Below are 18,883 nucleotides of genomic sequence, written 5' to 3'. Positions count from 1 at the left end.
AAATTAGTTTACTGCTGTTTGGTAACTATTCATGTGGAATTGTCATGCCTTCTCATTCTGATTAGACATGACTGCCCTTTCATAGGGCTATATACGTGGATAAATTCGCGAGAGATAGGACCATCGTAATTGATAAATAGTGTTATCTCTGCCTTACAATATTAGAAGAAACAAAAGTATAATCTTCAGAATTTCCATCTTAAGTCTGAATATTAAATTAGCATTGTGATTGTTGATACCTGCAAAACAAGACAATCAGATCACTATTCTGTAAATTGAATAAATTTCAGTCTGCTACTAAGTTTACCAGTACATTTATAATAGTTGAGAAACGGAGGTGGCTTTGTAATGCAAGTGTTAATGTACTACTGATTTTGTGACATCAATTGAAATAGTAAATGACTTTTCTATATCCCTGATTATTCTCTTGCAGATTTTAACTGTGTTCCTTGATGTGCATGTTTGTAACTGTAACCTAGAATGTTTGCATTTTCTAGTTATGCCAAAGTATGGTTAATGAACTCGTACAAATTGCAATCATTATGGAATCATTTTATAAATGAGACAAAAAGAAAAAAACAAAATTTAGACTCCTATGTCTCGGGTTTGTGTTTACATATTACTTTCCATATTTTATTAAGTGATTATGAGTAGTTGTTCCCTATGTCACAAGGTTCGCCGAATTTTCGGCTTGAAATTCGAAATTCGGCGAACCCTTAAATTTGTTTAAAAAAATCATAAAATTCACTTCAAATTCGTACGGCTAATATTCTGTTGTCATTTTGCAAATATATTATTTTATTCTGGGCCGTTTTAGGGTTTTCGACTTTCAAATGTTATAAAAAAACGCTTTTCGTCATTTCAAACTAAGTCACAAGGTTCGCTGTCTGAGTCTTCTGAGGCGATTATTTGAGGGCCGAGGTTGCAATTTGTTGGTCATCCACTGTAGTCGTGAGGCTGAAATGCCGTTTGTAACCGCTGTTGGGGGCTGAAAATCCGTCTGCAGGCTGAAATCTGGAGTGCATCGTGATTGGTTCAGACGCAGGTTCAAGCTCATGTGGACGGTAGAGCTCATGCAGACGGCAAAGGGAGGCTCACGTGGATGACAGAGAGAGGTAGACACTGAAAACATTTTGCAATGCAACCATTACTGTTTCCATTCCATTGTGCGGCAAGGCTTTTTAAATTCCTGCGTGCTGCATTTGTTTTTAAGGTTTTAAAATTTTTTCTTATTATTATTATTGTTATTGTTATAAATTATAATGTTTGTTTTAAAATTTGTTTATGTTTAAAAGTTTTATAAATATTATAATACATAATAAACAATAGAAAAAATATAGCGCTTTGCTATTTTTAAAAGTTTTAAAAATATTATAATACATAATAAAGTTATAAACAATAATAAACAATAGTATTTATATATATTCAATTATTATATAAATATTTAAATTAAAATATTATATTAATATTTGTAAGCTTTTAATATTTCCTTTGCGTAATTATTTAATTTTGTATGTATTGTTTATTTTTAAAGCAAAGTGCAAAATAATTTGACTTAATATCATTATTATTTATTAATAATAAATATTATTAATTTATTTATACTATGTAAATTTTATTTTTATTTTTATTATTTGTATATAAAATAAAAAGCTAATGTATATTAAAACATAGAAAAAGTATTATGTATTTACTTTATATTTTAAAACAAATAGATTTGACTTAGTTTTTAAGTTTAATATTTTTTAATTTTAGAATATTTTAATTTTTTTATAAGAGTTTAAAAGGGTTATTTTTAGTATCTAGTTAATTAAAATAAAGTTTGGTATTTATTAATGTTTCATTATAGAGTTTGAAATAACTATTTCTTATATTTCCTTTTCACGTTTTCAAGAAAATATTGAATGTTTTTTGATATTAATTTTCTTTTGCATCATGCAGGCTGTAATTGAATGGCTCCCAAAAAATCAAACTCTGAAGTATGGAAATATGTGACAAAAGATGGTGCTAATCTCTATTGTACTAATTGTACGAAAGATTTTACAGGAAGTCTAACAAGGGCAAGAGACCACTTACTGATGCAATGGTAGCTGATATAGAGAGAGAACTAACCCTTTTGAGTGAAGCTGACAGAAAAAAGATGCATAAAAAACAAAGAATTCAAGAGGATGTGTCAAGGTTCACATCTTTGTCATCCTCTAGTTTTCTCAAGTCTACATCCATAGGTTCAATGAAACCGAGTGGAACATTAAATAGCTTTTGGAAACCAATAAAGAGGCGAGAGGTCGATGATGCATGGGCTGATTATTTTTTTATTGGTACTGTCCCGTTTAATGCAGCAAGGAATCTCCATTTTCGTAATGCAGTTGTGAAACAATAGAGTTCGGTAAAGGCTACACACCTCCATCTTCAGAAGCTTTGAGAACAACTCTTTTAGAGAGGTCCAAAGGTAGAGTGACAGGAAAGTTAAATGTGATCAAAGCCTCTTGGAAGGCAACAGGTTGTACTGTATTGAGTGATGGATGGTCAGATATATGTCAGAGGCCTTTGATTAATGTTTTGGTGGCTTCCCCTAAAGGAGTTGTGTTCTTGAAAGTGATTGACACGAGCAATCAAAAGAAAACTTCAGCATATATTTTCTAGATATTAGAAGAAGCTATTATTGAAGTGGGGGTAGAAAATGTGGTTCAGGTGGTTACTGATAGTGCAGCGAATTGTGTGGGAGCTGGGAAGCTGATTGTAGAGAAGTACCCACAGATTTATTGAAGCCCATGTGCAGCCCATTGTTTGGATTTGTTGCTTCATGACTTGGCCAAGTTCCCATGGATACATGAAGCAATTTATAGAGGGAGATCAGTTGCAAATTTCATTAGAAACCATCATCTTACCTTGAGTCTTTACAGGAAACATGCATCGAGAGAGTTGTTGAGGCCTTGTGAGACAAGGTTTGCTTCATTCTATATCACATTGAGGAGAGTAATTGAAGAAAAAGCAGCTTTGAGATCTGTGATTTGTTCTAATGAGTGGGAAAGTTCAGCACTTTCTAAAAGTGCTAAGGGGAAAAACATAGAGCAAATCATTTTAAACAACAATTTTTGGGAAAGTGGATCAAAGGTTTTGAACATATGTGGTCCAATTGTTGAGGTTCTTCGTATGGTGGATGGTGACGCTCCTTGCCTTGGCATGCTTTATGAAAGCATGGACCGTTGTAAAGAATCCATTCAAAGAGCATTGAAGAATGTGGAAGCAGACTACATGGAGATATGGGAGGCAGTTGATTTTAGGTGGAAAATGATGCACACACCTCTACATGCAGCAGCTTGTTATTTGGAGCCCAAGTTATTTCGTATTGATAGACAAAGTGATAGTGAAATTATGGCAGGGCTTTATGATGCCATTAGCAAGTATGAGCCGGATCAAAACACTGCAGCTTTGATCAGGGATTAATGTTTGAAATACAAGAAAGCAGAAGGGATGTTTGGAATTCAAGCAGCACAATATGACATGGCACGAGCTGAGGTAATTGGGTATAGATGGTGGATGAGCTATGGGGCACAAACTCCTGAACTACAATGCTTTGCTATTAGAGTATTGAGTCAAGGAGCAAGTTCATCAGCATGTGAGAGAAACTGGAGTTGTTTTGACCACATTCATTCTAAAAAGAGGAACAAGCTGCTGTCTAGAAAGTTGGGAGATCTTGTCTATGTTCGCAGCAATTTGAAATTGCTCATGAACCAATCAGCAAGGGACTCCACATCTTCCTCACAAAAGGGAATTTTAGAAGACATGGCAACTGGACCTCTAGAGGAACCAGACTTCTTGGATGATGAGCTAAGTAGTGACACTGATGATGATTCTAGAGCAGATCAGCCAAGTGCTCTCGATAACCTGGAGCTTTTTTGAAGTTTAATAGTATTGACTTTTGACTATAATATTTTGACAAGAACTATCTTCGTACTTTTGCTAATTTTGAGCTATTGGAAGTTCTAAACTTTAAAGTATAAAACACTGATCTATCTTTTGGATAGTAAAAGAACTTTGTAATCATGATTTCACATGTTTCTTATGGGTTATATCTTATAAATGTGATATCTTTTGTTGTAATGACTTCAAATCTATTTTGTAATCTCAAACTATTCTGATTATATATTGGATATATTGTTAGAAATGAAGAGATGTTTTCTATTGTAGTTATGAATTGAAAAGTTCCTTGCATTAAACTCAAACATATAATAATAATGATAAATAACATATTTTTTTGAGAATTACATGAGGCGAATTTAATGTCGAATTTTTTTTCAAGATTTTTGACTTGTCGAACTTTATCTGAACTTCATCCTTGTCGAACTCGAACTCGAACTCGAACCTTGTGACTTAGGTTATTACATTACATGTGATGGCTTTGAATGTTTCGCTAGTTTTTATGATTTTATACTGTGTGTTGCAATCATAGAGATTGGAAATCTGATGCATATGTAGTTAATAAGCACTGATTTTGATTTATATAATTTCTTTACTTAAATACTTACAACTGCAACAATTTTCTGTTTCTTGAACTGTGTCAAAACCTTCTTCAATTTTTACTGTTTGTTAACTCATTCCTATCACTTTGTCCTTAACATTGACCGAAGCAGTGGTGGCTTTCAGATTGCCAGAGAGTTGCGTTTAAGGGATATAGGTGGCATCATTGTGGTGGACTTTATCGACATGAAGGATGAGAGTAAGTTGTCTTTCCTCTACCATATAGAGGGTTTCAAACATGCATTCAATGTCGTAAATGATTCTCCCCTGTATGTATGCTGAGGAAGTAGCAGTGCACTTGAATTGGATAACCTTTGATTTTCTTCTTAGAGAGCTTCCTTTAAGGGGTGGCATAATTGTGGTGGTATTTACCTACATGAACTACAAGATGTATCTTTCTTTTCTTATATTTAAGATTGCATATAATTAAACAGATATTGTCAGCTGCTGTTAGGGGCCAGTCACATTCTTTCATTGTTATAAACATCTTATTCAATTGCATGAATTGAGAATAAAAGTAAACAGTACAGTAGATAAACTATAAAGACGTATAATATGCTTTCTTGATTAAAGTGTGTTCTGTGGGGGCTGGGTGAGAGTGTTGGGGAGGCCATTTAACACATCATATTGCATACACATGGGTTTATTTATGAAAGTTATGAATTTGTATTTGGAGCTGACCTTGTTACATCTACAGTGAGGTTTTCGTATTATGTTGGATATCAGGAGGCTGTAAGTACTGTTTTAAGGAAGACCATACCGATAGGAAGATGCAGAAGTTAGAATACATAATGCAAAGATTTAGTGTTGTAGCATGAAAGTTGGTGAAATCATTTCCTTATGGAACTGTTTCCATCTGTTGCTTCCAACTGAATTCCAAGATAGCAAGCTCAGTTTCATCCAGAGTTTGTTTCTATCTGGGAGAGGAAAAACATACACTGTGCAATGCTAGTTTAAAAATTTGTAGCCCCAAGATGTGATATAAGTCATATGCATTAATCAAACTTGTGCTACATTTAGTTAGCCAGAGAAAACCTAATCCCAGCAACATGCACACAGGAAGCTTTTATAGAAAAGTGAACTGGATGAATGGAATATTAAAGACCATTATGGGATTAGTATTAAAGACTTTTCATAGTGAGGGTGCAAAGGTGCTCGGTATACAAATATTAATGTTACAGAAAACAGATTTATCTTGTGCCAACAGTCACCATGAGAAGCAATAGAACATGTGTAGAACAACAGATAAAAATAGTAATGTACTTGTTTTATAATACACATAAATTTCACTGTTCATAATCGAAAGGGTACTATGAATACAGAAGCTGAAACCCTTCAGTGCTTATCTCTGAAACGATACCTAATTTAGTTTTACTTCATATTTAACATCATGAGCAAACCTTCAGCAAGTCTTTTTTACTTAAGATGGATTGATTAGACATTCCAGTTTTGTTCCTTAGTAGCTGGTGGACTGACAGGTATTTGGCTAGAGTATTGCTTTGCATTTGTCAATGACTATTTGGAAGTACAATACTTCTGGTTTCTTTTTTTCACTAGGGTGTGGAACCATCAGTTTGATTTCCTATATGACAATTCATAGAAAGACAGACTAAATTTAAACTCTGGCATAATTTTTATATTAGTGTTCACATATTAAATCAAACTACATACTTTTTTTGTCCTCCCATCTGGCGCAGTATTGTAAAATTTGTTGGGGTTAGAATTTTGGAACGATGAAGATAACATATTTTACAACCACCATTTATCATGAAGAATCATTAAAAACCAAATAGAAGAACATGTTTAGAGTAGGAATTGGATGACTTTAGAATAGATCCGAATGTGATGAGTTCAGAATAGATAGGAATGCCACTGAATACAATCAAAAGGGCACATTAGTGCTGTCTCACAAAACTAATAGTAACCTTATAATTGCATAGTAATCAGGTCTTCTTTAATGTGTCTCTCAACTTGAGAGAAAAATGGCAAAGTACTGGTATTTCTCTCTACAGTAAGGCGTTGTTTCTCAAATTCAAATTCTTGATACATTGTTGCAAGGAATACACAGTTCGTTTATATATTGTTGTAATTGTTGTCCTGCATTTTATCATCACAAAATGGAGGCAACACTACGACACTTTGCCAATCAAGTTTCAAATTTCTCTAAGTTGACTTATTATATGGTTCGTGAAAATTGGTCAATTAATCATTCCCAATTCATATTGTGATTCTTTTTATTGAAGGTTCTCGCTCAAGTCGCTTTTGTTTTTTAAAGTTTGATTGGAATTGTCAAATCTAGTAATATATACTTGATTTTTGAGGCCTTCAAAGTCCTTTTTTTGCGTTTTAGCATATTTGTTACTATTGTTTTGCTCTTTTTGTTTCCTTCAATTTCTTACTTTCACTCACACCCTCGTTCTCAGTTATCTTTGGACTTAATCGGAGTTGTTAATCAAATGCAATTAAGGTTCAAGTGCATATGTAATCAGACTTTAGAACCGCGATTACATGTTTTAAATATTAGACCTTATATTGTTTTTCTATGTTGCAGTTTTTGACATTTATAAGTTAAAATCACTTTAAAATGTGTTTTTTAGTTATATAGTTGTAGTATTTAAGTTATAAAGGGCACTTTTAAATCTAATATGTTGTCATGTTCGCAACTGAAATCACTTAAGTGAAAATCTTACTTTTTCAACCCATTTACACAACACATAAAAATGTTATATGCAATATCAACTATGTAATGGATCCCAAAAAATGAAATTCACTTAAGGTAATCAATTAGACATGTATAAATTATAGACAAGAAGTTTTTTTAAGTCATTTACACATGTAGTTGAGGAAATATGCAAATGCATTCAAAAGGTGCAATTTGCCTTGTGTTGAATATGTAGTTGCACCCAAAAAGTCTGATTTTGCTTGTTTTGTCTCATTCCAAGAGGCAACTCACACTTTTTTGGGCCAATCGCATATTGGATATGACATTTCTTGAATATTGTAATGTCCCCATTGGTTGCCAACATCAAAATTTTAGGGATTAGCCTAATTTTGGATCCTCGTAGCTAATGAGGATGGTTAGAGGGTCTTTTGAGGATTGATTCATCTCCAACATTCAACGATTTATGGATTTGGCCTTTGTTCGATGTCATTTGGACTCCATTTGCCATACTTACTATGTATAGTAAGTCAGGGGTAATAGAGATGGATCCTTTCTATTGTTAGAAATTGTATTTGGTTGTATGGGGATTTACGAGGAGAGTTTTCTATTTCAAACGGCATGGCTATCAGACAAGTATTTCAAGAGATATTAAAGTTCAAGTGACTTAAGTGATTTATTTAAATATTCTAATGTTATAAAGTTATAAAGTATCTTAAGTGTCTAAAAGACAAAATTGGCTTTTAATGCCACATTGCCTAGTTGTTTATGTCTTCCCTCATATTGAGGTTATAAAAGGGTGGAGCTACATTGGGATTGACACCACCAATATATGTTATTATTCAAATCCTAATCGGTTGCTTAAATGTGACTGTGTCTTCCTAGGGACGAAAACCCTTAAGAAAGTTTGAGAAGCTGGACATAGCCCCAGCCCTCTTGGAGATTTCAACAGCTACATGTAAGGGGTTATAGATTATCACATTATATCAAAAGTCTACGTTAATATAGGAAGGCAGTATGTATTTCTTTGGTTATATTAGTTGGTGATAACGTATGATCAGATGGTTATTATATTCAGAGTTGTATGAGGGATTGTAATATAGCAGTAGTAGACACCTACAACAATAGCCAGATCATTTGAAGAAGAAGAATGGTGGAGCTTGGGACTAATTACACGTTAGAGGGGTGACTGTTCCATTAAGATCAGTCACGTTGCTGCCCAGTCGGGCGTTCTACCCACACCTAACAGTCATAGCCGTATTACTTGTCTGATCACAGGAGTGTGTCGTGAGAACAAAATATGTTCAAACACCCATAGACGGTAGGTTTTGGATAGCGGGAGAGCCTGAGTTGTAGCAGTTATCAGCTGGACAACGTGATAAGGGGTATATTGTCTACAGCTGGGAGAGGACTTAACGTCACTGCCTGTCATCTTCAGATTTGTGTTAACTATAATTGGAGTGCAGATGGTTCCACACTAGTCGGGTTACCACTAGTGTTGATAGGAATACAACACTAGTCGGGTTACCACCTTGGGACAAACTAGTGTTGATAGAAGCCATACATTTGGAGAAGTGTGAGAGATCAGACTGACCTGCAGGCATCTGTATGGTTCCAGGTTTCATCATTTCTTGTTTACAGTTTGAAAGACTATGCTTAAATGTTTCAAACCATTACTAAGGCTACATGAATGAGTTTAACTTTCTTTATTCAGCATCCAAAACAGTAGACCATAAATGGAGTTAAATCTGATGTTATTGTTTTAAGCATTGTCATTTTAAGTGTTTCATTTTACTTTGTATGAAATCCTCTGCCTTTCTTGCTGCATTATTGGAAATTGAAATATTTCAGTGGCATTATAGCATAATGCATGGATTACAAACCGACTATTGATGAAATTCTACTAGTCCTAGTTTGAACTCTTTGCTTAGAACAACAGCGAATATTACAAATATGCAATGTGTATTTGATTCTCAAAACTAAGATTGGCTTATATTAACAACTCGTTTTCTACAAAAAGTACTTGGCTGGGCAGTTTTACATGGCATTTTAAATATACATTTCATTGTGAAACCACTACTTGCGCATTTTCATATAAATGCAGTATGCAGTGTCCCTTAAAAAGTGCAACCAACTCCGTACTTGCACATGTCATGCTAAAAGCAACATGCATCTCACTTCCCAAACTCCGATTAGCTTAGGACTTGAACTTCTTATGCAAACAAGCTATGTCATGCACTGAAAAAGTGTGATCAGGCATTAAAGAGTTATATGCAATATCTAACATGGTTGGAAAAGCCTGATTTGCTCTTCTATTTCCATTTACTCAACATTTTTAAATATACCAGTCACTTTGAAAAGCCCAATCTGCATATTGTCTTCAAACACCAATGCATAAAGGCGAGGGAAAACCATAATTTGCACTAAAAGGCCAAATGTGTAATGTGGCTGGAAAAGCCCAATTTACACTAAGTTGCCCATTTCCAATGTGCAAGGCACCTAAAAAAGTGCCATTTATTTGAGCATTTCACTTGCATGTACTTGGTCTTTGCATTTGCACCATATTTAAAATATGCATATACTCACAAAAAGTGCAGTCTGCACTTGAGTGGAAATTTCCAACTTGAAACAAGCTGGAAAAGTGCGATTTACACTTAGGGAAGACATTTGCATCATTTCAAATATGCAATAGCATATGAAAAAGTGTGGTTTATGGCCAAATGGAAGATTTTTGAAATCTTTTTGAATGCCATATGCAAATACATTGGAAAAACCCAATTTTGGAGAAGAGAGTTTTATTCCAACTTCTTGCTCCAAGTTTTGTCCTATGCTTTCCAAGTAAGTGTAAGATTTGGGTTTTGTTTGCATTTCTTGTTCTTGTTTCTTATTTGATGCATTATTTTGTTCTTTGCTTTCCATTTGTTTAGTTGCCGTCCTAGATTTTTGTTCTAATTTGAGAAATAAGTTCAAAATTCTCATTCTTTATAATGCAAAGAGCGTTCTTCCAAAAATGGAATTGCTTACAAAGATTGAAGTGTTGAAAGTTATCAAGTTGAGTCAAAGCAAGAGTTATGTTTTCTTTTCATTTCTTTGGTTTGTATAAACTTTGTGTGCTTATTGTTGTTTGTTTTTGGTTTGTTTATGAATAAAATCTTGAAATTTCTCCTAAAGAATGCAATTATCTCTCCATATTTCTAGCCTTCATTTTCATTCCATTTTCTAATTCGCCCAACTCCATTTTTCCCAAATAAGTAATTAGATTCTTGAAACCTGATTATGCATTTGCATAAGTAAAAAATAGTGAGTAAATGCATTTCTAAAACAAGATTTTGGGGAAAGCTCATATTTTTAAATATGAAACTCCTAACATGTCTCCAAAGCCATACCTACTTGCATTCTTAGCCTTTCAAACCAAAAACCATATTTTGCCCATATGCAATTCACTTGGAAAAACCCGACTTCAACCATTTTTAAATAAAAAAGGAGCTGTCCATGTCTTTCCAGGCTATCTAAGTGTTCTAAAAGTATTTAAATCATAACTAGAACACGCATCCTCCTTGTTTCTTCCATTATTGTCCCAATCTTGAAACCCTCATATGAGGATTCTATTGCATTGGAATTTTCATGTTGCAACGAACTCTTCAAATTAAGATATCTTAGAATTTCTTCATGTAATATAGACATTTTGTCAAGAAGACATGCTTCGAATCAAATGAAGCAATATTCATTTGGTGTCCACTTTCCCTATGGCCCTATGGCTGCTGTAGAATTTGATTTTGTGCGGGAATGCACCAAACACTTTGGATAAAAGAGAAAAAAGAAAAGAAAAGGAAAAATCAGTTAAAATATGTTGATAGGAAAGTTTTGTGTTTACATTTAGACATCATTGAGAAGGTTTTTAAAATGCCAGAAATTGCAGAATGTGCAAACCTAACAAAGGAGAATTCACAACAGTTGTGGAAAGAGGAAAAGCTTGATTAAATCAAGATTTTAAATGACAATTGACAATCCGTCAAAGAGAATCAAGAGGCTGTTAAGAGACGCAACACCATAGTTGTCAAAGTGAAGGTCGTGGGTCAAAATACAAGAACTCCCAAGAGCTTCAACATTTTCATCATTTTTCTCAGAAGACATGTTATGTGTAATTGACTTGCATGCAATCAGATTACACGTACCTTCAATCATGTACCTGAACAAGTCTTCTTTGTTTTTTGACTTAGTCAAGTTGGTTGAGTTTCTCCCCACCTTTTTCTCTTCTTTTCTCTCACTCCTTTGCCTATATAAGGGAGTGTCTTCATTGTAAATAATAATCTTTTTATTTATGCAGTAGAGCTTTGCAAAATTTGTGCAAATGTAAGTTTGAAAGAAAAGTGAGTAGGAGAAACAAATTGTTTCAAAGTTGTGTTTGGAAGCAATTATGGTGATACAAATTAGAAGTTGTGACTATAGTTTATATTGTTGCCTTATATTCAGGCATATTATTAACATTAAGTTACTTTCATGTTTGTCGACTGGAATAACTTATAGACATAGAGTTTAGAAATTATCTTCTTTTGGAAGTTTGTGTGCCCCAATAGTAGTAATTTACTTTCATAGAATAGAAGAAACAAACATAGATCTAAGCCGGTACACTTGCAATCATCCTGTGAGTTGATGTGAGTTTGTTGGTATCATTGTTTCCTATTTTTAAGGTAGAAGTGTGGTTAAGAGATCCATCTTGCCTATTCCTGCTCTACGAGTAAGTAGATTCTTTCCTGAAATAAGAGGAAAGAATATTGGTAACACCCTTTAAAAGTATCTATAACCTTCTTTCTTACCTTGAGTTGATCCAAGGAATAGTGAGAAGGGGGAGTCTTCCCTTTAAGGTAGGAGAGACTCCGTCTCACATCTTGTGGCTGGTATTCTTGCTTAGCGACATAAGTTCTACAAACTCTCAGGTGCAAAATATCCACCCAACAATAAGGAATCTGGTGTGTTCAAGTATTAGATTATGACAAGAGTTTACATCTCAAAGTAATAATTTAAAATCGTAAACCACTTTGGATAGACAAAACAATTGAATGTTTGCATAAAGATAGGGATCTAAGATTATTTTGCTAACCCTTAATACTCATTAATGTATGAAAATAGGAGTTGTGGTAACGTGAAGTGTATTTTATGTATGAGTGGATTGTGAGAAGTTTGAACATGGGTTTGACTGCATATGAGAACCAAAACGAATGGCACAGCCGATGTAAACGTGAATTTTGAAACATCAAACCCTTGTGAAAAAAAGAAGTATTACCGTAAGAATGAAAACTGCTCAAATCTGGTGCTAATTATTGCTTATGAAGTGCTTTTGATGGAGATCAACACCACAAGAAATATTTGAATTGATATCTAAAGTAAGGTGTGCTTGATGATACTTGAGAAAAAGTCTGTTAACTCTAGTCACCCAGTCAAATATTTCTTGAATTTGGAGAACTGTCCATTGTATACGATTGAAAAATCTACATAATAAAACCCAATGGCTACAAAATCATCTTTATAAGACAGATACTCGTGATTGATGAAAATGCACATGGTTTGTGCTCAATAATTCAGGGGTGGTCTTTGCACTGTGCCAGGAACATTGAGTTAATAGTCTCACTAGTCAACTACTCTGCCTACTAAAGTTTGTTTCCAGCTGGTTACTTTAGTCGCTAAGAATGCTTTAATAAATTTCTAGTTTCTTATAGTTTTAAGCTCCATGCTAGCTATCTTACAACTAAGAATGTTTTAATAGGCTTTCTAGTTCTTATACTTCCAAGCTTCATGCTAGCTACCTTACAAGATTGCATATATAAACTCCTTGAAATGGTCTATATGCTGTCAAGGTCCTCTAGGGTTCCAACAGGAGTAGATTTTTTTTTGGCTAGGAGGTTGATCTTATTGGCTTCCAAATGTTTTTTTTATGAAATATGTTAACTATTTGAATGCCGAAAGTCTTAGCATAACACATTTTGCATAATTTGCCCCACCAGATAATTCTGATTAAGCTGTACAGCATCTGTACAATCTACCATATTGGTTTGCATGTTGACAAATCTGCTAGAGAGAACCTTCAAGGTTCTTGCTAAGCTACTCTTAATTCCTCTGTCATAATTCAGGCAAAATATCATTGTTCCTAACCTGCAAAACTGGGTGTCTAGGAATTTTTTTTTTCCACAAATTCAATTTGTAATGCGCGGACATAATATGGGCCTACTGACATCTATGTAAATTTCTGCCAACGTCACTACTGCAATCACAGACCTGACATGCAAATCGTGGTACTGACCTGAGTTTGGCCAGCTGATCTTTGATGCAATGGGCTCCATAAAGAAAACAAATTAATCTGAATTATTGTTGAGAAATAAATAAAGAAATAATAAAAATATAGAATGATCTACAATGGGAAATCCTATACATCATGAAATCCTAGTAGTTCATGAAATTCAAAAATCAGTGTCAATAATATTGACTAATTAAAAAATATACACCAATTTGACTTTAGGATTCATCGAAACTATTCAGATCCATTTGAACTAGAGCTATATTCATTTTGATCCTAGTGCACCTTATATTGGACCGATTTGAGATTTAATGAATTCTGAATTGGGTATGTTGACCTGGCAACTAAGTTCATCCTCACTTCAGGGAATTCCATTGAGGTATTTTGTTGATCTCTACTAGACTCATGTAGCTGATTTAGCTATGGGTATTGTTTACCCTCTGGGATAACAGGAACTAATGCATAAATACAGAACAAGGTATTGAATACAGGGATTGTAGAGAACTCAGAAACAACTTATGTATTCATTAATCATTGAATGAAAAATTACACTTGCAATGCACAACATGCCCTTTCACATAAAGAGGATTCATACATATAGTACCTGAGGGGCTGCGAGGTGAACCGTTGTACCTATATAACTTCCCTTGGTTACACCAAATTGTCTAACTACCCAATTTCCCAATAACAGGTATGGCTACTTGGTTCATTTATAGATTAATTCCTTTTAGTATGAGTAAATAGTTAATTATATTACAAAGATTTCAAACCACCATGCATGTAGTTCATATTTCTAATGAACTTTATTCGCAACATAATCAATCATTCTTCTAATACAAGCAATATATATTGTTAGCAATGATATCATTCTTTAAATTAGATTCAACATTAAGGATGCATAGAATAGCTGCATTTTACTAAATCAAAAAATTCTACTAATTCCTTTATGCTTTATAATGCCTAAAATTTAGTAAATGAAGAAATCTAAGTGTCTTTTGAGAAAATAAAGCTTTTATTATTGATCTGCTATCTTCTCCAATTGTCTTAACAATCTTTTACCTAATTCTGACTTCTCGATTCCCAATATATTTACAAACTTGCAAACTCAACTTAGCTGTTTCAAATCAAATAAGATAAGAGAAAAGAAAAAACTTAGACCTATCTCTCCAAATTCTTATATATTTATAAGAAATAATTTCAAAAATTCCTCTAGTTTCCAAATAGTTTCATTGTATTTCTAACTTATGCCACCTCTTCTTTAAAAACTCATAATTATTTTTCAAAATCTCTTAGGCAATAAAAACTAATTCATTGCCCTTCTCAAAGCTTGTTAAAGGAGTTATTCCAATCAAAGCTATTAAATAAATGCTAAATGCAATTCCAAGATGTATTATAGCTCATAATCACAGGTGTACTACTAGGTGCTATTCATAATTCCTTTTTTCCTAAAACACATATTGTAGTTCTTTTTGTTTGGATAACTTGGGTTTTGGCTTAGTCCAAGCCTACAAAGATCACTTAAAGAGAATCTCTTCTTCTAAGGCTTGTGGGGCCATTATTCCCCATACTTGACTTTCACTTGTCCAAACCATAAGCTTGACAACTCAAGGGAGTTAAAAGGCATATGAGCTCAATGGCCCAATGAGAGTTTGAATCTTGGTAGCCACCTCATCAACGAAGTGTTTCTATAGTGGCACTGTATATTTGAAGACTAGTTACCATATTTTAATATTCTTTACTTTATCTTCACTATCCATTAATCATATACACTTAAATTATTCAATTTTTTAATCTCTTTGCACGACCTACATGGTAAACATGCTATTGTATTGTTTTTTTTCTTTTCTTTTTTGACTTTATAAAGGTGAGTCTTTTTGAATATTGTAGTCTTTATATTAGCCTCTTCATATGTAATGTTCCCATTTTAGCTTTCCATGGTTCATGATTGGATTAGCTTATTACCATTATCCTCCTAAGCAAATTTATGTGGATAGAGGGTCTTTAGTGGTAGTTACTTGGGCGTTTGGTGACATCAATCGACTCCAGTGTTTTGCTAGGTTCTGGATTTTACGTTGTGAGTGTCTTTTGGGCTTTGATTGATGGACTTATTATTTATAATAAGTTAGTGGTTGATAGTGAGGGACCCTTACTCTTTTTAGTAAGGCAATTGGATGTGCAGTGTCAACTCTAGGTTTAAACGGGATAGAGATAATGAGTAATCAATGATATATTAAAATTATAATGGCATTAATGATATTACTTGTTAAAGTTTATATTATAAAGTTACTTAACTTTATAAAATGATATTGAGGGGCCATTAGATTTAATGAATAAATTATGCCTTCAGCATGATATAACCTATGGTCAAGACAAAATAGAATATTAATGTCATTAAAGGGGCTTATTGATGGATCTTTATGAATTGAACCAAGTTGAGGAATTAGGAATCAAATTGACCTCATTATGCTTATGAGCTTTTGACTTTGTTTTTGATGTTTTGGGATTTGTACAAGGGTTTCGACAATTAAACTTTGGAGGACATGGATTTCTTCATGGTAACAACATTATGAGGCGGTGAAAGATCCATTGAAGTCTGCAATTCAGAGATGGCTCAATTCAGAAGTCATACATGTGCATAATTTGGGAAATTTCAGGGAGTTTGTGTGCTAAATAAAAGTGTGAATGCAGAGAACCACCATGGCTGACTGTAGCTGTTGTTTTGATCAGTCTTTAGCAGATGAAAATCATTTTTTTGCAGGCCATACAATTACCAGCCTCCCACATGGGTCCATCTCGCATGTCATGAGGTTTCTAGGCTCAAGCACTTAGGGTGTGTGTGGAATTTGTTCCCAGAATTGGACGTCTAACTGTATAAAGGATTTGCACACCAATTTGAGGGGCTTCTAATCAGGTTTAAAACTATGCATTTTGTTCCAGGTCCTTCATAGCTGCAATTTTTTTTGATTCAGAAATTAATAAAGGCATTTTGTCGCACTGCATATATTTCCAATTAATAAGAAGCATCTGAGTTTTCTAGTTTGGAAATTATTTTCAAATTATTTTCTTTCATGCAAAGTTAAGTTGTTATTGTGTGATGAACCCTGATGGTGGAACTTGTATCCAACGTGTGACTGTGTTTTGTGTCCCCAATTTCTTGAGCATCAACTTTTAAATTGTTAGCCTAACTCCTGACCCTAATAGGCTAATGGAGTTGTTTACAAGATCTCAATTGGTCAAGCCAAAGGCTATTTTCTCACTCTAGTGGTCAGGGATGTTAAGGATTGCTCTTCGTGTGAGTTAGATTGACACATTTAAGTGTCTATTTTAGAAAAGTTAAGAGTTTCTATCTCTAGTAGGGCACTTGAACAACTTGATCTTGGTGGCAATGTTAAGATTCATTATTGTTGACTAGAGCAGTTATTAAGAGACTTACTATTTATAGTAAGTCATTGTTGAGGAGTTTCTATATTTGGAAGATGGCTCCCAAACTCATGGTATGCAGAGTGATTGATTGATTTGTTGGTTATCTCAATGTGAGGGACTTACTCTTTATCGTAAGATGCTCATGTTGTTATTTTTGGCAATGTACTTGGACTAGGTATTAGTAGACTTCGTTAGTTGGCTTAGTTTCAAGGACTTAATATTTATATTAAGTCAAGTTTGCCCATCTTGCTAATTTTGGAATTGTACTTGGACTAGGTATTAGCAGACTTCATCAGTTGGCTTAGTTTCAACGACTTAATATTTATAGTAAGCCAGTGGATGTTAGAGGGGCCCTTACTATATTTAGTAAGGTAGATGAATGCACAAAATATAATATGGTTCAAATGGATGCACAAAAGATAATATGGTTCAAGTCCTAGGTTAAGGCAAAAACAATAAATAATGATTTTTTGGGTGTTTTGTCATTTTAATTATAAATAAAGTAATACTTTATTAATAATTAATGATAAAAAACAATTATAAAGTTATATTTTCACTTTATGTGAATGGGGCCACTTAATGACTTAAAGGTCATTTAATTAAGTGCATCGTAATGATATAATATAACTTTATGGCTTAAGTGCATTTTATTCAAAAAGGAGATATACATGCTTAAAGTATACTTTCTGGTCTGCACAAAAAAGTGAAAATTAAAGAAAATACTGAGAGGGGGAGGGGGTGAAAAAGTATTTCCAAAATTTAATAAATGTTAAGACAGATTCAAAACAATAGAATAGAGACAGTGACACACAAGATTTGTCTTGCGAAAACCCTTTTGGGTAAACACCATAGTTCACTAAAACTGAAAAAGGACTTCACCTGCTACAGTAGCTGAGCTCCAACTCAACTTAAGACTCCACCTTGTCTATCAATGAACTACAACTGAAACATTCAAATGGCTACAACCATTAAAACAATAACTCTTTAGTGCAGAATCAATCTGCTCATCTCTCCAACACAAGAATGGAAAGGAGATTTCAGAGACTACAAAACCAGTGGTTACAGATAGTACCTCCTTAAAGTGAGTTGTAAGCGTTTCTTCAAGATATCGCCTTTGCTATCAACACTAGACTGTAAGACACTTTCCTCTTCACTTGGTATCTAATGAGCACCTCTTTTGCATACACTGTGTGAGTAAAGTATTCAACTTCTTCCAACTCAATGATTCATTCCCACAACTGAAAATAAATGACAATCTCATACGCATCATCTGTATTCTTCATAGCCTTTGGACCAGGATTTCATTAAGAACTCTTTTTCAATCAGATACTTCTTTTGATCTTAAACACACCTAAAAATATTCAAAATTGTTTCTTTCTATTTCATTTAGACTAAATCTCTGAGACTCTCATCAACTTCGAATGCAACACAAATAACCGATGATTTTGCAAAATAAAAAGCTGATGTCAAAGTCTTAATCAATTATCACTGAATAGAAAAATTTTCATTTTGGCTTTATTAACCTTCATCTCTTTGCAGCTGTTCTAACATTATAATGCTTGTCATTTGTATTTTATAACCATGTATATTATGAGCCTCTACCGAGATGCTTGTCATCAATTTTTAGTTGTGACTATTACGATAACAAATAAGCTTTTATTATTAGTTAATGGTTATATATTTGTAATCTATTGTAAATATTAGAATGTTTCTAATAGTAGTTAGTTCGTAGTTATTTGTTAGCTTTCTTTTGCTGTCTTTTAGTTAGAACATAATGTTTCTATTCTTTACGATCATTTCCTAAGGAAACATCATTTCATTCTTTTGTATGTATAGACTTCTCGGTCTCTATTAATAACAAACAAAAATTTACCAATTACTTCGTCATGTGGTATCAGAGCCAGTTTTTAAATGTCTTTTGAAAATCATAAGTTTTTTTCTGAAATTATCTGATCCTATATTTGAAAATATTTTTTGAAATGTTTGCT

The 18,883-nt window shown here is 33.6% G+C and overlaps 1 protein-coding gene across 2 annotated transcripts in view; it reads left to right on the top strand.

Moving 5' to 3' along the window:
* Window positions 1-18,883, top strand: part of RNEE/G (RNAse E/G-like protein) — a 367,518-nt gene that overhangs the window by 249,661 nt on the left and 98,974 nt on the right. For both annotated transcript variants that reach the window (XM_089788092.1, XM_089788093.1), the window contains exon 9: window positions 4,648-4,720. In XM_089788092.1, coding sequence (XP_089644218.1) covers window positions 4,648-4,720 — 73 coding nt within the window. The remainder of the gene's footprint in view (window positions 1-4,647; window positions 4,721-18,883) is intronic.

The sequence above is a fragment of the Cupressus sempervirens genome, chromosome 6 (assembly GCF_028749045.1).
Source record: "Cupressus sempervirens isolate cs-2001-9-10 chromosome 6, ASM2874904v1, whole genome shotgun sequence".
In the NCBI taxonomy this organism is placed as follows: Eukaryota; Viridiplantae; Streptophyta; class Pinopsida; order Cupressales; family Cupressaceae; genus Cupressus; species Cupressus sempervirens.
Note: the sequence above shows the minus strand (reverse complement) of the source record. Positions and strands in the feature narration are given on the sequence as shown.